Source organism: Tasmannia lanceolata, unplaced genomic scaffold (genome assembly GCF_043159265.1).
Source record: "Tasmannia lanceolata isolate RefF3 unplaced genomic scaffold, GAP_Taslan_0.1 ptg000006l, whole genome shotgun sequence".
NCBI lineage: Eukaryota > Viridiplantae > Streptophyta > Magnoliopsida > Canellales > Winteraceae > Tasmannia > Tasmannia lanceolata.
The window spans coordinates 4,706,045-4,723,116 of NW_027518683.1; the positions used below are offsets into that span (position 1 = coordinate 4,706,045).

The 17,072-nt window shown below is 38.8% G+C and overlaps 2 protein-coding genes across 2 annotated transcripts in view; both read right to left on the reverse strand.

Moving 5' to 3' along the window:
- Nucleotides 1-1,583: 1,583 nt before the first annotated feature.
- Nucleotides 1,584-17,072, reverse strand: part of LOC143879361 (G-type lectin S-receptor-like serine/threonine-protein kinase LECRK4) — a 59,005-nt gene continuing 43,516 nt past the window's right edge. Inside the window, exon 2 of the mRNA XM_077381720.1 lies at nucleotides 1,584-1,913. Coding sequence (XP_077237835.1) covers nucleotides 1,761-1,913 — 153 coding nt within the window. The 3' untranslated portion in view covers nucleotides 1,584-1,760. The remainder of the gene's footprint in view (nucleotides 1,914-17,072) is intronic.
- On the reverse strand, nucleotides 12,665-15,034 carry LOC143878083 (G-type lectin S-receptor-like serine/threonine-protein kinase LECRK4). Its single transcript, XM_077380416.1, has one exon. It carries the CDS (start codon nucleotides 15,032-15,034, stop codon nucleotides 12,665-12,667), a length of 2,370 nt encoding a protein of 789 aa, XP_077236531.1.

Genomic DNA, 17,072 nt, shown 5'->3' on the forward strand with positions numbered 1-17,072 from the left:
GAGTATCATTTCCCTATTCTCCCTTTTTTTTCTTTTTTTTTTCTGAGGAAGAACGAGACGTAGAATTGTAGAAATTTCAAGGTCACGGGTCTTTTAGCAGTATATGTGGGGAACAAAAACGTGTTTGACTGGGTATCGATCGTCTACAAAAATAAAAACATTTTTTCGTGAGAATGACCTCTGCCGCCCTGACGTAATTTTATCGGTATACTTTATTTGTGAACCATGATCAGGATCATCATCATGTACAGGCCATTGTGGGATAGTTCATATGGGCCCAATTTTTTAAAAATGATCTAGCATTTGGATAAAAGATGGGCTCTTACAGGCCATTGTGAGATAGTTCATTGGCCCTATTCATTTTGAATATGTTTAAGGCCCTGTTGTTTGAGATTATGACAACAGATGGTGAGCCCTGAAACCGATTATTGGACCAAAAACTAATATAAATTTGAGTCAAATAATCAATTTAGGACCAAAAATCAATTCTCAGAATCCAATGGCTTTTGTTTCGGATTTTGAGAATTGATTGTGAGTCCCAAACTGATTATTAGACCGAAAATTATGTTTATTTTTAGTCTACTAATGAGTTTGGGACTCACAATCGGTTCTCATAATCTAAAATAAACACGTAATTTTGGGTCTAATAATCCGTTTTGGACTCACAATCAGTTGTCAAAATCCAAAAAAATAGGGCCTTCGGATTTAGAGAACTGATTGTGGGTCTAAAAATAATTATTGGATTCAAATTAATGTTTAATTTTGAGTCCAATATTCACTTTGTTTAATTTTCAGTTTGTACTTACAATTGGTTCTCAAATCCCAAAAAATAAAGCCCCGATACGAGCAGGCCTTCACTGTCCAAAGATGATCACTACATATAACGTAGTATTTGACTCTGTGCATTAAAAGTCCACAGCCGGGCATTTGGATTTTCAATTTTGCGTGATCTCCGGAGAATTGGAAATCAAGAATAAATGCAGTCTTCCCAATAAGCCATTACTCACGACGTATGACTATCAATATTACATCACCATCACATCATTCACCAAATACATTAATATGAGAAATTATATAAGAGAACATGCTCGTGTTCAAAGGTACGGCACTTGATATTTGATCCTCCTATGGCATTAAAGTTTTTAAGAGGCTGCTGTTGGATCAAATATCAAGGGCAGCACTCGAGCAGGTCCGCTCGTGTTCAACATAAAAAGGTTGTGCCCAAAAAATCATTTCGATAGGATGACCCTAACCCTCAAATCTATAAAGGTTCCACATAATGTGCAGTCCCTCTATATTACGAAGAGGACATGATTAATCATCCAAAAATACTTCAGAAAAACTTGGCTCCCTGCCAACACATACCAAATACACGACCATCTTTCAAACAACAAGTCACAGCTCCCAACCTGCAGACAACAAATTCACAGCCTACAAAAGGCCTTTGCCCACACTGCTTATTGTAACACTACACCTCTCCTATTATTCATTCAACTCTCACATCTCAAAAAAATTTAGCTACAAAGTGACAGGTTTGGTTTTGAAGTGCCTATCAGACACTCCACAACTCCATATCAGACACTCCATAGCTATACTTTCACAGTTACCTCCAACTTGTGCTAGATGTGATACTATGCCGCGATGACCTTCAATGAACGGTCACAGGGAAAGACAGACCAGACTACTCGAGAGATGAATATCAAAGACATGATCAGTCGGAGACTATGATCTCAGACACCCCTTTAATGTGCTCATGTTTGCTAAGCTGGCTGAAATTTCCCTTCTCCTCCCTGAAGAGCTGCGTGTGATGGTGTTTGCAGTAGAGTCTGCCCTTGTGTGCCACATAGTTTGATGGGCTGATTACGTAGTCCCATGGGTACATTTGAAGCAAGGCCGAAAGTATGAGTTGCCATCTACTGCTTCCTGATGAAAAGCAGAAAATCAGTGCCAAAAGGTTCTCACACAGATCCAAAGAACAAGGACTATATTAAGAATTAAGTCAACTTAGAAATTTTGAATGAGATTAAAGTTTCAGAGGAAAAACTACACACAAGGAAATTTAAGATAATTACGAACCTAAGCATAAATGTGCACTTTAGCCACACTAACTGAATTTAAGGCTAAATACAAAGTGAACTTTAAATCTAATGAGTTCCATGGTCTAAATTTCGGCCCAAACATTTTATTTCGGCCAAAATATTTCAATTTCAGTTTCTATTGAAACGAAATCCACTTGGATTCAAAAAAATAAAGATTTCGCCTGAAGTTTTGAGATTCCATTACTGTTTCAGTCGAAATATCCAAAACATGCAACTTTTCAAATAAAAAAAATGACGACATCTCCTCAGAAATCCTAATAAAAATCAACTCCGAAAAGAACCACAACATTCCTTTAAGATATTTCTAAACAAAATAACAAAAAAAGAAAAAGAAAAAAACTGTGATGAACAATCTTGCTTGGATAGGCTGTGATTTCGTACTAAATGTTTCTGTGGTTTTACCAGATTTCAGCTAAAATTTTAGACCAAAACCAAAACATTTTGGTGTCGCTGATAACCTAAACCAAAATAGAAACCAAATTTTAAAAGCTTGATGAGTTCAAGAGACTCCATTGTTACATAGGATGAAGTGGGCATGTGCTAGATGATCAAAGCTATCCCAATTATTTCTATAAACACTATCACTTAACACTCAGCACAATGGCTGAAACATAAGTGTTACAATGGGCAAAAATGCTCCAGTATTACCAACATTTGTTGAAACAACACACTACTACTATGCAATGGGATAAAATGTAATCTTTTTGAAAAACTTGAATTCATTGGCTTCACTTGAATTTACAATTGTATAGTTATACTTCATAAGTAATGAAAAAGCCAACTGTCCCCCAAAGACAAAGTAAACCGTACTTTTTCAGTATTATATTTCCCATTTGTGAACAAGTAAATAAGTATAATGTTAGCAACAAATAATCCAACCGTTCAACATAGGAAGATAGCAAAATAAAGTTGCCAAGTAAAATGATATGAATACGGAACAGAAACCCAGAAGCAAGAATAGATTATGTTTCTCTCATCTAGGGAAGCCCTCTGCACAATTTCTGGTATGAAAATTGTGTTTTCTAACTCACGTCAAAGAAGAAAACAACCTGCTTATCATACCCAAACAAGTCCAACAGATATAGTTCGACTCCAACAATCAAGCTTACTGATATCTCAAAATGGAGTCCTACCTAAGAAGGATTCTTCATGACAACAAATAAAAATAAATAACTAAATAACCATAACCAAAAAGATAGCAGACACATATCATTCCACCCTCCTTGAGTCCTTGGAAAGAACCTTGTCCTCAAGGTTCAAAATGTGGAAAGTGCTCCTTCAACTGCTGCCAATTTTCTCAAGTTGCATCCTCAGGTGCCATATTTCACCATTCCACTAGAACCTATGAAATTGCTCTGTAGTGTCTCTTCACAATCCTGCAGTGAAGGACGACTACAGGTTCGGCATGGAATTGACCTTCATCATTAACATCTGGCAAGACTGTTTGTGGTATGAATTGCTGTCCCAATTTCTTTTTTAAACATGAGACGTTGACCTTTGAGCCCTCAGGGAGTTCTAGCTTATAAGCCACACCTCCATGCGTTGTAATACGATATAGGGACAATAGAATTTCATTGCCAACTTCAGATTTTCCCTCACTGTGATAGTAACTTGCTGATATGGATGCAAATGCAATCATAGGAAAACTATATCCCCAACCTGAAATTCCTGCTTAGTCTGGTGTTGGTCAGCTTGTTGCTTCATTCTGTGAACTACTCGTTGCAAGTTTTCTCTAACAAAGTGAATGGAACTATCCCTTTCTCTTAGTCGCTGTCCTATAACAGCCACTACTGTTCCTCATGAAGTATATAGTGCGAGTGAAGGTCGTGGTTGTCCATAAACGACCTTATATGGGGTGTCAAGAGCAGCAGAATGAAATGAGGTGTTATACCACCACTCTGCTAGAGATAGCCACCAAGACCCACCGCTTAGGCCTCTCCCCTATAGTGCATCTCCCGGGACCTATAGGTTATGGGTCCACCATGCTTCCGCTGCGCAACAGAAGTGTGATGGGCCCATAACCCACAGGTCCTAAGATTGGAACCTGGATCTAATACCAAATGATATGAATTTGAAAAAAAAACACACATGGAAGCCCTCCGACAACTCACATGGAAGCTGTCAAATGCGTACTTTGCTATATCAAATGCACAGTTGATCATGACCTCCTCACCTTTCATGCTTCCCAGGAATTCACTCTTCATGCCTTCTCAGATGTCGATTGGGCTGGGTCGCCTGATGATCGATGCTCTACTACTGGTGGCTCCATATTCCTTGGCAAACTTTTCATCCTATGGTGTTCCAGAAAACAGCCAATTGTAGCTAAATCTAGAGAGATGATCCCCCCCCGCCGTAGCATTATGTGCCCCCCCTTTTAACTTGCATTGTGGTAGACTTTAGTGCTTTTTGATGTCAAATCATGTTAAAAGGGGGGCAGATAATCCTACAGGGGGTGAAAAAATCATCTCCCTAAATCTACCATTGAAGCCAAATATCGGGCCAGGGCTACCATCACCGCTGATCTCTGTTGGGTTCATGCCATCATCATTGACATGGGAATTCACCTCCGAACACATCCCACTACTCTCTCTTGTGACAATCTCAATGCTACATATCTCATGGTAAATCTCATCTTTCATGCTTGTACCAAACATATAGAGGTCGACTATCACTTTGTTCTAGAACCGGCTGCTTGTGATGCCTTACTAGTCCAGTACATTCACAACAGCGACCAAATTGCATATGGACTTAGAAAGGGTCTTTCCATCAACCACACTGAGTTTGAGGGTGGGTGATAACAGATAGCCTTTAATCTTGTCAATCGCATGCATTTATTGACAGCAGGTATATTTGTTTGTATGCAAATTTGTTTCCTTTTTAGGTGATTGGACTACTCCAACCACAGCTTTTCCTTTCCTCATTAGGAGATTGGATGGCACAACAATTTAGCATCTATATTTGGTTACTAATTCATTCTTTATAAATGCAATTATAAATATACATAGGATGCAACCAAAGTGGCAAGCAATTAATTCTCCAAAACATTGGCATCTTCATTCTCCATTCCTTTTGTTTGTTTTACATTGTGTACCTATGAACTCGGTGTCTATAGATAAGAAAAGCAGAGACTATAAAGACGGCTATGGTGAACATAGCGAGAAGTATACTTATGATTAAAATCTCAATTCGTAGCTCCTTTTTGTTGCCACAATTCCCTGTCTTGGTCACATTTGAGAAGGTATCGATTGTGCTCGGAATCATACTACTTTCATCTCCGACTTTGACAAAAGTAATACTCATGCTGGTTGATTCATTTCTTCTCCCATATTGCAGTGGAAGCCTTGATTTCATGCATTTCTTCCCATCGAATATTGCAGCCTCGCATTGACAGTCACTTAGACACTTATAGCTGCAATCTTCGTCACCGTTTGATGGTACAGCATAGTATGAACTTTCTTTCCAAACCAAATTCATTAAAGATTGAATGGAGTATGTTATGTTGTTTTTCTTGCTGTTACAACCTTCGATACCGTAGATCCTCTGACAGCCCTGAAACTTATGAATTGGGTCACTAAAATTGAAACCAGGTAGACAAATGCAATCAGGTTGAGTATCAATAAAAGTGCAGTAGCTGTTATATCCGCAAAAACCTTTGACTAAACATTGATCTGAAAGGGCCTCCCAATTGATTGACATAGTCGAGCTACCGTCCTCCCCGAAAATGTGAGAATACAAGCGGAAATTCCCGTCCGTGTCAACTGTTGCATGCCAAACAACAATTATTCCATTGCTAGAACTGGTGCCATTCCCCAGACTCTTTATATTCCCATTGCTAGAATTAGCCAGGTATAATTGGCCAAGGTTGTCGAGAATGAGTGTTATATTGGATCCTCTACCAGTAATACCAGAAGCCCAATAAGCATCTGCAACAGTTGGAATGCTATATGTAGGATATAAGACGAGATTGCCATCACTTTGCATTGGGAGCCGAAACCGTCCCGTCTTGTGGTCTGTATCCGAGAAGCTAGAAACCAACTGCTTATCAGATAACAGACGCTGACCTGCTAAAATGGTGTCGGTCGGATAACTAAAGCTCTCCCAGATGATTGTCGAATTGGAATTGTAGAGAACAAAATTTCCGGAATCGAGCAATGAAGCCGAGGAAGCAGATTGATCTGCACTAGTGATGTTTTTGTCTAAGCTACCCGGTGTTTTGAGAAGAAGCCAACCATCATGAGTTAAGAGCAATGTAGCATTTTCAGAAATAGGTGGGTCATCTCGGTTCGCTGTCCATATGATTGTCTTGTTGGGATAAGTCTCCAACCATATTCCAACTGCAAAATCGTTGCCTTCTTTGTAGAATCCAAAGGCAAAAAGGTTTGAAGGTGAGTGCCATGAAGTGGGGTTTGTCGTGGGGAAGAGAGATGAGCCTAAGGTTATGCTGGTTTGGTTTTGTTGAGCTATTGCGAATGGAGTTGCATACAGAAAGAACAAAATGAGAGAAATGGCTGCCATTAGATTACTATGTGCAAGAAAGAGATGAGGGCTCTTTGTGTATTTTAATGTCTGCTATCCCTCATATAGCCAGTGGGACTGCTCATTTTCTTGAACACATTTAGGATTTGCTGTTGATTATCTTTCGGGAAACAAATTAATTTGAAAAGTCTATTGAATTAAGGGAGTGCGAGTGTCATTTCCCTATTCCCTCTTTTTTGTGTGTGTGTTAGGAAGGAGAACGAGCTAGACGTCCATATTTCAAGGTCAAGGGGTCTTTTAGCACTATTTGCGTGGAACAAAATCGCGTTTGACTCGGTGTCAATGGTCTACAAAATAAGCTACCTGAAGTCATAAAAATAATGGCCCAGATTATATTTTTTCGATATAAACTTGCCTAGCATTTCAAGAAGTGTGCCCATATTTCCTGAGCTCCATAGAAAAACACATTTTTTAGTGAGCTTGATCTTAGCCTCCCTGTCTTAATCATAGTTTTAGTGCGACCATGATCAGTATCATCATCCTGTATAGGCCATTGTGAGATAGTTCACATGGGCCCAATTTAGAACAAATGATCTAAGCCTTTGGATAAGAGATGGGCTATTAAAACTATTGAACTTTTTCAATGTAAATCAGATCGAATGGTTGGGCTATATGACTCATGAGATTGTTGAGTGTATGGCGATTAAGCCATTGATTTGATACACCATCTTGAGATTGTTGGGTGTCAATGTCCCAGGACTTACGAGCGAAGCATTCACAGTTTCACACCCCATTGTAAAATGAAGCAAAATCATAATTTATCGTGCACCCCACCCTGGCCATCTGTCTAATCTCTATTGCTCTCAAATGGGGTAGAAATCAATCCGAATCAAATAATTCTTTTGCCTGATTTGTTGGGGTTCCACGCAAAAGCAATATTCCTACATCGGACATGTAAAATGGATGTGGATGGGTTATAAGGGAATGGGCACCCTCCCTCTGACAGCTAGCTTTTATGGGTGAGTTCTACCCGGTTTGATTCCCTACAAATGGTATCAGAGGCAGGGCCTGGTAACTCCCAGGAAGATCTCGGTAACCCCAGTATGCCTCCGAGGACAGTGGAATTCCCTCGGAGAAGATCTCGTGGTTTAGTCCCACATCGGTGAAGTGAAGTGGATGGGGTGGATGGGGGGATGGGTTAGTTAAAAGGGAATTGCCACCCTCCCTCTAACAGCTAGCTTTTAGGGGTGAGTTCTACCCATGGTTTTAAATTTCGACCGAAATCCACCGAAATCCGAAATTTTGGTGGAGACTAAAACCGAAATTTCCCGAAATTCCATTTTTCGTCATTTATCGGATTTCGGTCCGAAATTTGGATTAAATGCCATTATTTATTTTAAAAAAAAGTGTTACAAAATTTCGAACAAAATTACAAAATTTCGGATTTCGCCGAAATTTTGGTTTTCGGTGGGTCCGAAACGGTTACCGAAACAGAAATTTTAAACCATGGTTCTACCCGGTTAAATTTCCCAACACTATTAATTTTTTATTTTGGTATTGCTTAATTTTGAACCCAATAATCAATTTAGGACCCAAAATCCTAAAATCCAGATGTCCTGTTTGTTTTGGATTTTGAGAACTGATTGTGGGTCTAAAACTGATTACTGCCCTCAAATTAATGTTTAAATTCGAGTCCAATAATCAGTTGGTTTAATTTTGAATCTAGAAAAAAGAAAAGAGAGAACATTTGACCGTGTATATTCAATTATTCAAAGATCTGACCTGGGCATTTGGATTTTCAACTTTGCGTGAATTTTGGGGAATTGGAAATCAAGAATAAAGACTGTCTTTCTAATTAGCCAAAGGTAAGCGACACTAATTTAGTCACGGCATGTGACTATCAACATCACAGGACCATCACATCATTCACCAAATACATTGATAACTGACTCCGGCTTTAATAGTAGCCAATCTAAAAATTTGAATGGCCTGATCTGACTTGAGTAATCTCAATGGTTCAATCACAAATTTATAGCTTAAAGCCCTTGATCTAAGCCGCTCAATCTGATTACTGATTACAGTAACGACACATTCGCCCCGGATCAGCTAAGATGCACTAGCACCAACGGCCCAAGATGGGGCCGGGTGAACAACTGTTTCTGGTGGATTCATTAAGAATACATTTTATGGATTTAATAGTGATTTAATTTTAGGAAAATGATAAATGCGCCCCTTTTCATTACTTGGGACACCCATAATGAAAAGGCCCCAAATGTGAAGTACATCAGCCCCTTTGCAGTCATAGATACACTGTAGCTGGGTATCTATGACTTCAGTAGCTCTGTAAACAGGTGATGGTTGATTGGATGGCCTTGCATGCCTGTGAATTGGATTTCTTGGGCGTGCGGTGCTGTCACATGCCTAGCCGTAATCTCTGATCGGGGCATAACAAGGGTTTTCATTAGTTGCATTGTAGGAAGACGAACTTTCCCACACTAAATGCATTAGAGGCAATTACAAGATAGTTACATGGAAAAAATTCCAAAGGATGCACCTATCCTAGAAAATAAGGAATTTTTGTATTTTAGAAAATAAAATCCATGAGAAATGAGTTAGCTAAACATTGGATTTTGTTTTAGTATCCAAAGAGTCCCACAGAGTCCCATGTAAAATAAGTTCACCAAAGCTTGGAAAATTAATTTTTCATGAAAAAAATTCTTAGAGAGAGAGAGCAATAATACGGGCATTTTTTTAAGGCTAATGATGTCCGCACGACCATGTTTTGATAATAGGCGAACTTACCTTTATTTACACTTTTCAATGCTTAGGGAGAGTTTTTCTATGAATTGTAATAGCGTCTGAAAACTTATTAAATAATAAAAGACAAGGTGAGTCTTAACTACGAAAATATAGTAGGGGAGGGGATTTGCAAGGCAATTATGCAGAAAGCCCCCATTTCGCAGCTGACTTTTGCATTACAGAACAGCCACCTAGTCTCACTTTTTAGCTAAGGGGAGTATCGCATAAGAAAGATATTCCCAGAACCTACTGAGATAGGGCTGTTATAGAGTAAGAAGCCGTAATTGCAGACGAGGAGAGCGAAACTCCGTCCGAGAAGCCACTTTCCACCCCTATGTCGCCCTCCGACATGCTAACCATATTCTTTTAGGCAAACTTTTCTCCCAGATTTTTATTTTCTCTCTTTATATACTTGATTTACTCGGATTTGGTCATGTTTTTCCCCCCTTTTTCAATTCTTTTAGTTCTTTTTTTAAGCTGTATTTATCATTCGCCTATTTTTGATACAGATATTAGCTTCTGATGCATGCATTGCCTTTTTCTTTCCCTTTAGTGTGATGTAGAGTAGTTACTGATTTGTAGAAATTTTCATTTTGGGGAAATGTTGGGAAATGGGCTGAAGCGGTGCACAGATTTGAAATGAGATGTTGATGGGGGGAATAAAATTAGATATTAATCAAATTAAGGGCAAGGCTTACCATTTAAGGAACGTTTAAGACAGTAAATTCCTCTACAATAGGATAATATCCGAAAAAAATGGAGGTGGCTCTAGGAATCTCTGCCCAAAAATGAATCACAATGCAATCCGGTGATTCACAATGAATCAATCGCCCAAAAATAACAAGAAAGATAAGTAATAGTGATATGGGTTGAGTCAACAAGAGCACTTAATGGGAAGACAATGTATGTGTGTGGTGTTTGTGTGTGTGTGAGAGAGATTCTCTCTCCTCATCACCACCAACTACCATGGTGTCTCTTAGGTATTTCCTCTATTCAAATTTTGAAATTGAAAGGTGGGTTATAGTTGGTTATAATGTCTTTTGAGAGTATGATTTTCAACCAAGGGATGAGTTTTTTCATCAGTGGTTGAGGTCAACTCACAATGAAAATACATATAACACATAACCTTTGAGAGCATCAATCCCAATCATTGGACGAGATTTTTCATCAACAGTTGAGATCATCCCACAGAGGAGATCAATTGCACAAAAAGGCAATGTTCTTGAGACTCGATGCATTTTATAATTTTCCAATTTGTCGCCCTCGACTTTCAAAAGTAATGAAATGCAGAAAACATCTTGGGACAACACAGGTAATGTGGATGCTCAAGTGATATATCTTTCTGCACTTAACAAAACATACCATAGTACAAGCTACCGGAGTGGTTTCCAATTTAGTCAAGATCATACAAGGAGCAGGCTTTAAGTTGCTGTCTTTTGAATCTGAGATTTGAGGACAAAGAAGATACCAACAAATGACAATTTTAATAGAAACTTCATCATCATTGATATCAAAACTCACAGCTTGCAACCAGTTTTGGTTGACATTGCCCTGTAAAGAGTACTAGTTTCCTGATGCAATGATGATTTACAGGTCAGCATTTAGCATAGTTGCTCGTGCTGCCAAAGAAAGGATGTTTAAACTCACAGCTAGCATAGTTGCTCGTGAAACCAAAGAGATGTTTAATAGACAATTTCTTTACGTAATGGATAATCTTATTTGCCAGCAGTTGGAGCTGAGAATTCTGACCTTTCTAAATCATATTTCACATTGGATGATGGTATTTTCTTACAAAAGCATTATTCACCACGAACAGATGTTTTCAACAACCACCATTCATGCTATCTTTTTTGAGGAATGCAAATTGCATCCCTGTTTTTTATATTAATCATAATTTTATTCACTCGTGTAGAACCAATATCTTTTTTATTTTAATTTTATTCACTCGTGTAGCACCAATATTATCTATAATCTTCTAACCAAAAGTAAACTTTATCTATAATTTAGGGTATAATCAATAAAGAAAATTTTTTAACGTTATTTAAGGCACAAATCAAAAAAAGAAAAAGAAAAAGGATTCTAGTATAGATAATTAAGATATATATATATATATATATATATATATATATATATATATATATATATATATGAGGAAAGTGTCTCTAGTCTCTCCCCTAGATAAGCTTATCTACTCCTCCCTTTAAAAAAACACAGTGGGCCCACGCTGTTTGGATGATCAAAAGCATTCATTTGATAGGTCCTAACATAGATAGGGTGTGCCCAAAAAATCAGCACCAAAGGGTCATCCTAGAACTTCGTTTTGTGGTGCCTTGTGGTACCCATTTTGGACACATAAACGTCCACGTTTATATGCGTCCATTTTGGACACGGTGTGCCCAACAAAATGAAGTTCTAGGATGACCCTTTGGTGCTGATTTTTTGGGCACACCCTATCTATGTTAGGACCTATCAAATGAATGCTTTGGATCATCCAAACAGCGTGGGCCCACTGTGTTTTTTTAAATGGAGGAGTAGATAAGCTTATCTAGGGGAGAGACTAGAGACACTTTCCTCTCTCTCTCTCTCTCTCTCTATATATATATATATATATATATATATAGAGGAAAGTGTTTCTACTCGGTCCCCTAGATAAGCTTATCTACTCCTCCCTTTAAAAAAATACAGTGGGCCCACGCTGTTTGGATGATCCAAAGCATTCATTTGATAGGTCTTAACATAGATAGGGTGTGCCCAAAAAATTAGCACCAAAGGGTCATCCTAGCCCTTCGTTTTGTTGGGCACACCGTGTCCAAAATGGACGCACGTTTATATGTGTCCATTCTGGGCACCACAAGGCACTACAAAACGAAGGGCTAGGATGACCCTTTGGTGCTGATTTTTTGGGCACACCCTATCTATGTTAAGACCTATCAAATGAATGCTTTGGATCATCCAAACAGCGTGGGCCCACTGTATTTTTTTAAAGGGAGGAGTAGATAAGCTTATCTAGGGGACCGAGTAGAAACACTTTCCTCATATATATATATATATATATATATATATATATATATATATTTATTTTTTATTTTTTATTATTATTTTTATTTATTTATTTATTTTTATTTTTGGGGGGGGGGGGAGGAGGATTTCTTGTAGATACGTTTTGATGTACGAGGTTTTTAGTAGTTTTCCCTTTACATTAACACAAGATAATCTTGTAAGTAAACTAATGATAATACAAGAACACAAGATATTCTCTTAGATAAACTAACGTATTACATGCATGTCGATTAACTACTTAAAGAAACAGAAACAGATAGAGATGGAGGAATTGGCACATCCCTATTCCCCTCCAACATCAAAACCACAGTTTTCATAGAAGGGCGAAGATGGGGTTCGTCTTGAATACACCACAATCCCACCTTCACCATCCTCTCCAACGTTGCCTCCTCCACTCCTTCACCACCCAAGATCTTACGCAACTCTCCATCCAAAAAGCAACTATACACCCATTCACATAAAACAATCTGTTCATCTGCAGCATTTAAATCCAAATTCCTCCTACAACAGACAATCTCCAACAACACAATCCCAAAGCTGTACACATCCGCCTTCACTGATATAGGTCTGTTTCTGTGCCATTCCGGCGCCACATAACCCCTCGTCCCTCTAATTTGGGTAAAGGTTTTTGTTTGATTCGGCATCAACAGCTTCGCCAGCCCGAAATCCGAAATTTTTGCAGTCCATAAAGCATCCATGAGTATGTTTTGAGGCTTTATATCGCAATGGATGATATGGGGCTCGCAGTCTTCGTGTAGGTAGAGAATCCCTCTAGCCACATCTATTGCGATTCTGACCCTTTCCTTCCAATCCAGCCGTATATTGTCCTTGAAGATGAGATTTGCAAGTGAACCACTGCCCATGTACTCATAAACTAGAAGCCTATGAGGGCCTTCGTCACAGAAGCCAAGCAATCGGACCAAGTTCCTATGATGGGTTCTTCCTATTGCTCTTGTCTCTGCTCGAAACTCTTTTTCCCCTTCTTCAATCACTTTATCTAGTCTCTTTACAGCGATGGCTCTGCCGCCACCATTGGATAAGGAGCCTTTATAAACTGTTCCAAAAGCGCCTCTCCCCAGTTCTTCCTTGAAGCCATCTGTTGCTTTCAGTAGCTCATCGTATGAGAAGAACCGCAGGGCAATTTCCTCTGTCAAGCTAAAGTTCATTGCTTCTTCTAGCCTTTTGTACCTATGAACTCGGTGTTTGTAGATAAGAAAAGCAGAGACTATAAAGACGGCTATGGAGAACGCAGCGAGAACAATACTTGTGATTAAAATCTGTCTTGGAAGGCTTTTGTTGTTGTTAGAATTCCCCGTGTTGGTCGCATTTGAGAAGGGATCGATCATCATACTACTTCCATTGCCTACTTTGACCAAAGTAGTAATGTTGGTCGATTCAACATTTCTCCCATAGAGCAGTGGAAGGCCTGATTTCATGCATTTCTGCCCATCGAATAGTGCAGTCTCACATTCACAGTCTCTTTGGCACTCATAGCTGCAACCTTCTTCACTATTCGATAGTATAGTATCAAAAGAGTACGTATTTTCTTTCCAAGCCAAATTCTTCAAAGAATGAATGGAGTATGTTATGTTGTCGTTATTGGCATCACAAACAAAAGGGAAGTCCCTTTCACAGCCCTGAAACTTATGAATTGGGTCGCTAAAATTGAAACCAGGTAGACAAATACACTCAGGTTGAGTATCCATTAAAATGCAGTAGCTGTTAAACCCGCAAAAATCATAGACCGAACATTGGTTTGCAACGGCTGTCCAACTGATTGACATAGTCGAGCTACCGTCCCCTCCGAAAATGTGAGAATACAATCGGAAATTCCCGTCGGTGTCGAGTGTTGCACGGTAAACAACAATTGTTCCATTGCTAGAACTGATGCCATTCCCAAGACTCAATATATTCCCGTCGCTAGAATTAGCCAGGTATAATTGGCCAAGGTTGTCAAGAATGAGTGTTATATTGGGTCCTATACCTGCAGTATCAGAAGCCCAATAAGCATCTTCAATATCTGTATTATATGTAGGGTATGGCACAAGATTGCCATCGCTTTGCATCATGAGCCGAAACCGTCCTGTGCTGTGGTCAGTATCCGAGAAGCTAGAAAGCATCTGAGTGCCAGATAACAGACGCTTACCGGCTAAAATGGTGTCCGTCGGGGAACTAAAGCTTTCCCAGATGATTGTGGAACTAGAATTGTAGAGAAGAAAATTGCCGGAATCGAGCAATGAAGCCGAGGAAGCAGATTGATCCGCACCAGTTATGTTTTTGTCCTGGCTACCTGGAGTTTTGAGAAGAAGCCAACCATCAGGAGTTAAGAGCAATGTAGCATTTTCGGAAACAGGTGGGTCATCTCGGTTCGCCGTCCATACCATAGTCTTGTTTGGATCAGCCTCCAACCATATTCCAACTGCAAAGCCATTGCCTTGTTTGTAGAATCCAATGGCAAAAAGGTTTGAAGGTGAGAGCCATGAAGTGGGGTTTGTCGTGGGGGACAGAAAGGAGCCTAAGGTTAGGTTGGTTTGCGTTTGTTGAGCTATTGCCAAAGGAGTTGTATACAGAAAGAGCAGGAAGAGATAGACGGCTGCCATTAGATTACCGTGTTCGAGAAAGAGAAGAGAGCTCTTTTTTGTGTTTTATTCGTGAAATGATGTTTGCATTCCCTTATATAGCCAGTGGGACTGCTTATTTTCCTAAACAAGTTGATAATAGAATGCTGAGTAACATTTCCCTCTTTTAGCACTATTTGCGTTGAACAAAAATGCGTTTGACGGGGTATATAACCTTTCCCTAAAAATAGGGAAATGATGTCAGCACAACCGTGTTTTGATATTTTCACAAGCCATCTTGTCTTTTAGTATTTAGAGAGCTGTCAAAAGGTTATTACCGTTCCCAAAAAGCTCCCACTAGGCAATTAAAAAAAAATACAAGCTGGGTCGGTGCAATTATTAAAACATGATTGTGGTGATCTAATTTCCATAAAAATAATGGCCCACATTATATTTATTCTTCCCATATCAACTTGCCTGGGATTGTAAGAAGTGGGCCCATATTTCCTGAGCTCAACACACATATTCTTTAGTGAGCTTGATCTCAGCTTCCCTGGCTTAGGCCCTGTTCGTTTTAGATTATGAAAACTGATTGTGAGTGCTAAACAGATTGTTGAATTCAAATTTAAACATGTTTTTGCATTTAATAATAGGTTCGGCACTCACAATCGGTTGACATAATCTTAAATGAACAGGGCCTTGGTGTTAGTCTGACACTTCTATGTGGTAATGGTATAGTTTGTTTGCAAACCATGATCAGAATCAACATCTTGTATATGGCTATATGCCATATGCCATAGGTTAGCCAAAGGTAAGCCACAATAAATTTTGATTATTTTTTGAGTCGAGTAATCAGTTTTTTAAGGTAACCCAAGGTGAGTTCAATAATTTTGATTATTGTTTAGTCCAATAATCAGCGTGGCTTAATTTTGAGCCCAACAAAACCGGCTTTGCGCCAAGAGATTTTGATTGATGGCAAGCTCTTCATGTGTTTAGGGTTCATTAGAAGTTGCTGTAGAAGTTGACATGATCTTATCCATTCATCTCGAAATCCGATGATTCATGTATTAAGAACCCCTTAATAAATTTGCCAAAAAAATGAGAAAAACATCAAAAGCAATATAACATAGGCCAAAATAGGATATATCATTCCGAAGAGACACTCCATCCTTAAGATAAGGGGTGCAACTTGGGTCGGTCAGGTTGAGCGTTTGGTAAAAAATGAATTAGAATCAACCCGAACCCGAACCCAACCCAGTTTTTAGGTAAAAGCTCAACCCGAATTCCAAAAAGTAGACACACTCCATCCTTAATATTAGGGGTGCAACTTGGGCCGGGTAAGGTTGAGCTTTTGGTAAAAAATGAATTGGAATTAACCAAACCCGACCCAATTTTAAGGTAAAAGATCAACCCGAATTCCGAAAAGTAGACCCCAGTTGCACCCCTACTTAAGATTAAAAAATCAACGACATATTCAAGTGCCACTTGTCTGTAGAACACCATGATATTTCAATCAATTCAACAAGATAAGGATGGAATCCTCCACTTCTCAAATACAAATGGAAGGAAGGTGATTTTTTCATTTTCGTTTTCATTTTCCCCTTCTTATATTAGCATTAGGTAATCTAGGTTTACCAACAAGTACTCAAGTCTCCTTGAATATGTTTTAGATATTCAATAATGTCTTGATTGATACTTTTGATTTATCTTAATACCAATTATGGCTAACAAAACCCGCTTTGCGCCAGGAGATTTCGATCGATGGCAAGCTCTTCATGTGTTTAGGGTTCATTAGAAGTTGCTGTAGAAGTTGACACGATCTTAGCCATTCATCTCTAAATCCAATGGTTCATGTATTAAGAACCCGTTAATAAATTTGCAAAGAAAAAAAATGAAAAAAAAAAAAAACATTAAAAGCAATATAACATGGGCCAAAATAGGAGATATTTCAATCAATTCACCAAGATATTGAATTTTGCCATTTGTCTCTAGAACACCATGATATTTCAATCAATTCACCAAGATAAGGATGGAAGTCTTCCTCTTCTCAAATACAAATGGAAGTAAAGTGATTTTTTTT

Excerpts from the sequence above, each read along its gene's own strand:
- LOC143878083 (XM_077380416.1), bottom strand. The coding sequence starts at position 15,034 with ATGGCAGCCGTCTATCTCTTCCTGCTCTTTCTGTATACAACTCCTTTG.